The 8,961-nt window shown below is 33.7% G+C and overlaps 1 protein-coding gene across 1 annotated transcript in view; it reads left to right on the forward strand.

The window, feature by feature from the left end:
• The first annotated feature begins 7,049 nt into the window (after positions 1–7,049).
• Positions 7,050–8,961, forward strand: part of LOC112023210 (alpha/beta hydrolase domain-containing protein VTE7-like) — a 4,216-nt gene continuing 2,304 nt past the window's right edge. The window contains exon 1 of the mRNA XM_024055827.2: positions 7,050–7,091. Coding sequence (XP_023911595.2) covers positions 7,050–7,091 — 42 coding nt within the window. The remainder of the gene's footprint in view (positions 7,092–8,961) is intronic.

Here is an 8,961-nt window from a genome sequence, read left to right on the forward strand (position 1 = left end):
TCTTTGGTTAAAATGGCTAACGTGCTCCACAGGGTCAGTTTTGCCGTTATAGATAGTGAAGGTTGGCTGGTTGAAACGCCGAGGCATCTCCGCTCCTTCGATCCTACGGGTGAAGGGTGACCTGAAAATCTGACTCAGGGCCTTACTCATGGCATCATTGCCCACCGCTCCATATGGTGGTCCTCGAGATCGCTTCTCACGAGGGCGCTCAGCTTCATACGAGAAAGTCTCACTGATTGGAGTTTGAGAGTTCTGCTCATAGGTAATATCCTGCCCGTCGTCCAAGTCGTCATCAGGGTGTGTTACAGTGCGTTTCCTTTTCTCATGGCGTAACTCTCTCTTCAACCTTTCGATCTCTATTAGCATGCTGTGTTTCTCTGCATGGGGAGCACGACTTTCACTTCGAGGCTGGGTTCGCTCAGTGTGTGTAATATGCACACTACCTTCACGGTCCTGCCTCCGCTCCAGGTTAAGAAAAGGGTCAATATGTTGGGAGGCCCCAGATTCTGCCGGTTGTTGCCCTTGACCAGCCATGACCAACCGCTGCTACTCTTCCCTTACTCTCAAGCTCTTCCCACAGACGGCGCTAATTGTAGGGTTCAATTTCTTTACGTAAACCCAAAGACAATTAATTTGTAGAGTATGGGTCAAAGAACTAGAGTTGGCAAGGGATTAATAACAAAAGATTATCACTCTTTCAACTATTCATTGATCAGTTTCCATACATTCCATGGTTTGTTTCAAACCCTCTCCCTCTATTATATAGCCACTCTCACCCTCATCTTCACCGTCCACGTGCTCCCCATCCATGAACTTGCTCAAGTACCTGTCACGTCAGGCAGCTTCTTTTCATCTCTGTGTGAGTGGCGGTAGGTTAGAAGGCACTGTTCAGAGGTCTTCTCCACATAAATGCGGCCAGAAAAGCTGTTGCAATGCATTGAATACGGTGGCAGCAGCCTTTCCCTCAGATATTTCCTCATCCTTATCGTTCCTGAATATGCTTTGAGCTTATCTTGATCAGGTGGAGTCCTCGGACAATCAATCAGGCTTTTCCCCTACTCAGTTAGTCTCCGATATCATATCAAAGTAAGGCATCTTCCTCAGACAGGTGATGTCCTCCTCGGACTGGAGATATCCTCCTCGGACAGAGATGATTCTCTACCAGGAGGATTCCACTTCACTCTGGGCCCTGCATTCTCCGCATCTTTCTCTTCAGATGTGAAACAGTCCTCTCCTGGGTATTCGGCCCATTAACTTGGGCCTGACCCCCTTATCCCCCACAGATTATTTTTATGAAATTACATAGATATTTAAATTGTGTTTATGGGCCACAAATTATATGGACAAAATGTCATTTCTGAAACTAAAAGTTAAGTTCTTAGCGTTTTCTCAAATTTTCCAATGATATTGACAATGCAGCCCTACTAAGTACCTTCTCGCTGGCTGTTTGGTAATGGGAAATTTTTTTTGATAATTGATAACACAAATGTCATTTCAATTGGACAAAATTTGGTTATAATTTCACTCTATATCGATTTATTGGATAAGAATTTTGATAAATTCACCATTGGATTACATTTTTTTTTATATATATTCTTAGTGATTGCAAAATTTTAAAAAATCAAAAACCAATAATTATATATGCCTTTAATCAAATGTTTTTTTTTTTTTTTCCTTCTTTCTATCGGAGGAAAATATACAGGCAACTTCAAAGCGGACTCTCATGTACAGTCAACATCCTCACTTTTCTTTCACCCAAACCCCATTTCATGATTAATAATTTCTTTTCAAAACATTTAATTATTGCTTCAACCAATAGATAATTAAAAATTCCTGTTTGGCTTGCTGCATTCATGACTCAACTTCACTAATCACTACATGACAACGTTTATCCCCTAACCTTTTGTACAAGGACAAATAACACGATGGTATCCTCGTGTATAATGTTCTATTATAATAAAATTATAAACAATTAAGGGCCAATATATGAAGGGATTGTATATATATTCTTAACACACATGTCAAAGTTTATGCCAATTAGATGTTATTTATTATTCCATCCATAAACTTATTTTTTAAGCATAAATTTAGACTACAAAAATTTGAAATTTAAACATTTATTGATAACATTATGTTATCAATCTTTGATCTTTTAGAAATTTTGCAACCATGATTAATATAAGAAGAAAATGTTATCTAATTATGAATTTGTCAAAATTCAGATCCAATAAAAATATTTTTAGTAGAATTATAGTTATTGGCTATAATCAAGTTTGTATCTAAACTTTGTCTATAAATTTTTTTAAAGAATAATTCAAACGACAAACCACACAGTCATGGTCCCAAAAGGCCATAACTCTAGTGTAAGCTCAAAGGACAGCTACAACCACTAGTGGAGCTAGGGGAGGGCGAGAGGGGGCAAGTGCCACACCCCCCCCGGCGCGGAAAAACTTCTGTATAATATACCTATAAAGCAACTTGCCCTTGACAAAATTTTTCAATCTCAACTTTGCCCTTAGCGTAAATAAGAAGACTTCTCTGTTTTTAAAAGAAAGCAATCTAATGTCTTGTATAAGTACATAGCACATTGTCATCTTTTTCCAATGAAAACAAAGTTCAATGGCCTCACATAAGACTAAAAGGATTGTCCTTTTGACAAGTTTCCAAACTACTAACAATAAATAATGAATTTACATAATTTTTTTTTATAACAAATTTCACAATTGTCAGAGCAATACTATATAGTATATACAATATTTCTCACAATAAATTTCACAATTAATGAACAATAAATTTTCATTTAGACCCACCACTTATACTACTTTATTGTCTACTAGTTATATAATTCACAATGTCAACTTGTGAAAATACCAACTCTCCTTTTGGTGGGTTCTACATAATCATTATTTTCAAAAAAAAAAATGGCCTACTTATATTCATATATACCACTAAAACCATAGCCTCCACTCTTTTTCTTATTTTTTAGTATATAATTTTTTTTTTCAATCTTATTTTTGCTATAATCCAAATTTTAACAGCTTAAAAGAATAGAGAAAAAATGTTGAATTCAACATTATTTTTTAATAGCATTCAAGGCAGTGAGAAGACAAACTTACCAGTACATTGTTATACTCTTAACACTTTTACAATAATTTATTTTAAGAAATAAAATTGATAGTTTAAAATCTATTTATTTAGATTAATCTCCAAATTACATTAATATATATTTGTGTATTTAGTTGGCTATTAATATCAATTAATAGATTAATTTTGCTTTCAAAATTGCCTTCCCCAAACTAAATTCCCAACTCCGCCACTGGTAGCAACATATAATAGTATTATAACTAATTTGAAGATTTTAATAAGTGCATGCGATTATCTTAGTCAAAATCCAATGGTCATATTATACACTATCGTAGCACGTAGGACTCAGCATGTACATAAAAAGTGAGGACACATTCTTCTTATCTTTTTTTAACAGTGCAATGACCCCGGCCCATATGGCTTATACCAATTCTTCCATATTTGGTAGGTCCGAGGTACAATTTTTGGGATTCAGCCTATACATTACATTGAAATTTGGATAGTTCCATCCTCGTTCTTGTAAAGAAAAGGAGGAACTATTCAGTTAAATTATTAATAATGGGGCCATGACCTATTCATGATTCAGCTCCCTTAGTTTGTTGTGTAAGCGTTATCCAATCATTCCATGTGTTATGTGTCATATATGTGTTTGGTGATTTCGAGTCAAATAGGCCCGTATACAAGTCATTGTTTTCTTTTTCTTTCTTGCTGAATAGTCATAGTTTTCTTTTCTTTTCTTTTCTTTTTTGGTTTAACAAGTGATTTACAGTCATAATTTATTTATATATGTAGAGAGAGAGAGAGAGAGAAATTTATTTATATATAGAGAGAGATGCGATTTTAATGCAAAAACATATCACAAACTTAAATAAAATAAAAATTCATAAAATATTTTTAAAAACAAAGAGAAATAAATAAGTCATGTAAGATTATTTCCATTTTTTTTTTTTTTTTAAATCAACCTAGCTGTCTCTGCACCCTCCCGGGGGAAAAAAAGAAAGAAGAAAAAAGCAAAAACGAATCATTTGAGATGAGAAGTGGAAAATGATGAAGAAAGGAAGAGTACTTAATAAGTTGAAGAGAAAGTAGACAACATGGGACAAACAAATAGCTGTTAAAGTTATTTAGGAAGTTGTTAAGAGTCTTGATCATCACCTTACAAATAAAAGAAGCAATTATTTTATTCCGTTTAGCTTTTTTTTCTTGGGTTAAAATTCTATTAAAGGAAGGAAAATAATAGAGCTTTGCAATTACTTTAAGACTTGACTTAAGTTCAGTGTCCAGTTGCACTAAATAGATTTAGTGCAACGTATAACTGGACATCGAACCCGATGCTTACTCATTACTTTAGTCCTATAGGTGGAAGCACCGAAGCAGGGCCGGCTCAATGGTATAAGCTATTGATGCAACCGCCTAAGGCCCCAAGTGAGAAAAAGGCCCCTAAATTTTAACCAATAGTATTAATTAAGCCAAAATATTAACCAATAAATAAAATAATATTTTCTTATCAAATGAAAAACAAATAAAAAAGAGAAAAAAAATGTTATATGCACAACATTTTTCACAATATTTTTACAAAAAATCTTAATAGCAGATTGTTAAAGGTTGTTATTGACAGCAAAAAAATAATTTTAGTGGTAGGTTCAACTAGAAAACAAGAACCAACTTAACACCTAAGATTTGTCATAAAAAATATTCTAAATGTAACACTTCTAAAAGAAAAAAGAAAAGAAAAGAAAAAACCAATTCACAAAAAAATTCACAATAGTCAAGTTAGTAAACTTTTACTAGTTTTCAATTAGATTCATCACTGAAATCACTCTTTTACTTACTATTACCAATCTGCCATATCAACAAAAGTAAAAAGTTTTGTCAATTTTTTTTGTATTTATAAACTTAAAAAAAAAAAAAAAAATTCTACGTTGTTCATGTTGACTAATAGTAATTTTATATATGAAACAAGATAACCAATTTTTGCCTTAGGCCCCCAAATGCATCAAGCTGCCCCTAGGTGGAAGTAGGAATAACAAATAAAGCCACAAAAAGATACAGCCTGGGTTAAACGAATAAGATCCCCTTGACCTAACTTTATAGTTTACTTTACAAAACAAAGGAAAATTCCTCAACGTGCCTTGGTTGGCTGAAGATGCTCTCAAATGGTAAAATGACTAAAATCAGTGAAATTTTATGTGAGGAAATCTTCAAAGTAACCCCATCGGTTTTTTAGGTAGAGAGGACTGTGTAATTTGGCCAAAGGGAATGACTGGCTTTTTTTAAGGAAGAGTCCTTTTTTTACGTAAATTGTGCCTTGAATTCAAGGTTTTTGTATGCCTAGAGTTGCCCCCCTTGATTATAGCCAGGAGCCGAAACTCAGGAAAAAAAGGCCTAAGCCCCAACTATGGGCTTACTCAATCTGTGCCCCTCCAATTCCATTAACAAGATTTAATAGACATTTGAACAATCACATGATAAGATAAAGACTGAATTTCGGAAGGATGGGGTGGAAAATTTAGATTTTACACCATTCAATAATGATTGTCATATCAGCATTTTACTTAAAATTTAATACATCCTACCATACCTAACAACATCTCAATAAATTCCCAATTTGATTGAATTTATATATGAGTATTATAATGGCGAAAATACACTTTTGGTCCCTATATTTTGGGCCTATTCTCAATTTGGTCCTTAAATTGATTTAGCTTCTAGGTTAGTCCCTGATTTTTAAAAATCATTTTTAAAATAGTCTCTACCATCAACCCAGTGACAGAAAATGCTGAGATGGCAAACAGCGTGTCCTACTTGCTGACATGGCACTGACGTGAATATTAAAATATTATTAAAAAAACTTATTTAGCATTTTTAAAATGCCACGTCATATTTAAATTAACAAAAAATTAAAACAAAAATTCAAGTCAGAAATTTAAAAATAAATAAATAATTAAACATAAATTTAATTAAATTAAGAAAAAAAAAAGCTTTTTCAGTTTAAAAATATGGGTTTGCTTTTTATTATTTTTCAGAAGAACATTGTTCTTCTTCTTCCCCAGGACATGAACTTCATGCTTCATGTTCTTCCCAAATCTAACCCAATAAATTCAAGAAATCAACCCTATAAACATCCAACAAATCAAACCTAATAAATCCAAGAAATCAAACTCATAAACCACCCAATAAATCTAAGAAATCAAACCCATAAACATCCAGTAAATCAAACCCAATAAATCCAAGAAATAAATATACAAATCCACATTAAAAAAAAAAAAAAAACCACAAACACGAAACCAAACTCACCGAGACAACTCCATCTCCAAAACACAAACATGGCCACACCAATCTCCACCTCCACTACCGACCATCCACCCCTACATCAACCCAGAAAAAAGCAGCAACGCCTACAATCTCCCAACCCATACACCAAACCCAACCCAACAAAAAATCCAAAGGCGGCTCCTGGTTCTTCGTCTCCCACGACTCGGTCGATCCCGACTCGGTCATCTCCCTCCTCTTCCTCGACTCACCAACTCGCTCCCAACCCGAACCCGAGTTCGAACTCGTCCTCCACTTCGAACCGCTCATCATCGCCATGGAATGCAAAGACCTCGCCTCGGCTCAGTCGCTGGTCTCCACGGCGAGGTCAGCCGGGTTCAGGGAATCTGACATAACCAACGCGAACAACAAGCGCGTAATCGTCGCGATCCGCTGCTCGATCCGGCTGGAGGTTCCGTTGGGGACCACCGAGTCCGTCATGGTCTCGCTGGAGTTCGTTCGGTACCTCGTCCGCGTGGCCAATGAGAAAATGGAAGAGACAAAGAAAGAGAGGATCTGAAGGAAAAAAAAAAAAAAAAAAAGGAAACGAAAAGAAGAAATATTTTTTTATTAATTAAAATGCTCACTTGTAATTAAAAGGCTGACATGGTATTTTTTAATATCTGCGTCAGTGCCATGTCAGCAAGTAGGACATGCCGTTTGTCACTTTAGCATTTTCTGTTACTGGGTTAACGGTAGGGACTATTTTAAAAATGATTTTTAAAAATTAGGGACTGACCTAAGAGCTAAATCAATTTAAGGACCAAATTGAGGATAGGCCCAAAATGTAGGGACCAAAAGTGCATTTTCACCTATTATAATTGATTGAGTGTAATTGTATTTATTCTTAAATATGTAATAAGATAATGTAGCATGTTAGAATTTGAGAGGTAAAACATGAGTTTTACATCACGTTTTTACAAAATTTAATTTCTAAGAGGAATAGGCAAGCTTTGGTTTGGCATTTTTAAATATAAATGGGATGAGTTTATGATGCAGTTCCTAGAATTTACTAGGGTTTTGTATGTAAAATAGTTAAAGGATTTGGGATGGAAGAACTTGATTTCTTCCAAATCTGAACTATTATCATTCCCTTAAAAAAAAAAAACTCAATTATTTGGGGAAAGAAAAATAACATCTACAATAAAATTAGTTCACACACAATTGCACAATTTCTTTCTTACTATTGCAAATTTGGTATATTTGATGGTAAATAATATCAATTTGAGATGATACCCTTATTTTTCTAGTGTAAATAAGTATTTGACATCCCTTTATAAACAGTAAAGGAACAACTGTACATGGTGGGCTAACTCTTGTAATCAATAAGTGCCAAACAAGTATTGTAAATAGTAAAAAATAAAAAACATTATTATTATTCTTTTGTATTTTTAGCATCTATTTGTACTACAAGGACATTTGTTTATAGGTTGTATCATCAGTAAACTCATCAATTTTCCACTCAATTGTCTATCATATAGGAGATTCTTAGCCTATTAAATGATCTACATTATAGAAATTTTTTTTACCGATAATACATAAGAACATAAACATGGATGGGATGACCATTTGAGTGGCAGTGGTTGAATACTCAGATCAGTAATGCTTGTGTTTTGATTGTTGGCTGCATTTACGGGTCTATCTCAACAAGGGTTTTGGCTTAAGTATAAAAGTGATATTGTTATTTGTTGCAACTTAATAATATGACAAATTGTGAATAGTAGATAAAAAGAAGGTATTGCTATTAAATGAAATCCTCAACAAAAATAACATGTTAGGAGTCAAATGAAAGTTTAGTGATAATGACATCTTTTGTGATGCCTTTGTTAGTGATTCAAACTCCCACTTCCCTCTCCCCTAGTATAGTAGTGTTAGTGATAGATGCATGTAAAAGTAACATTATTTCGATTACAACTTAACCATATTAATAAGTTATGAAAAAACTTACACCTTTAGCATTATTATTAGCATAATATCTAAGTTATTACACAAATTACTATGAGTATGCTAATAATATCTGAGTTATCACACAAATTACTATGAGTATGCTAACTTACACGATTAGTAACCATGGAAATATGATACTATCCATCTAATACATATAATTGGAAAATGATACAAGTTGTGGTACTTTATCTTCTCATATTTATAATAGATTTTACTATAAATTTAATTAGTAGAATCTATTATGAATGTGAAAGAAGAGAATATCACGTCACTGTACTTAAAAAGTACTTAATAATTACCTCATATAACTATCGGCCTACATGGGATGGACCCCACAAGCTGATTCATTGAGAAATGTGATTACATGCATCATATACATAATATATCATTAAACAATCAATAGGTAAAGAGGTATTTAAAAATAATAATAATAATAAAAAATAAAAAAACAAACTTGGACACATAGATCTTCTTAAGAGGCCTCTCAGTGTTTCTGGGCCTGTTCGGCTGGCCCAATACCTCACTACATTTAGATTTTTTTTTTTTTTTTCCTCCCCCCAAAAAAAAAAAAAAGGGTTAGGCATAACTAAAGAGGCTTATTTTTTGTTTGCTTTTAAA

This window comes from Quercus suber, unplaced genomic scaffold (assembly GCF_002906115.3).
Source record: "Quercus suber isolate HL8 unplaced genomic scaffold, Cork oak 2.0 scaffold_357, whole genome shotgun sequence".
NCBI lineage: Eukaryota > Viridiplantae > Streptophyta > Magnoliopsida > Fagales > Fagaceae > Quercus > Quercus suber.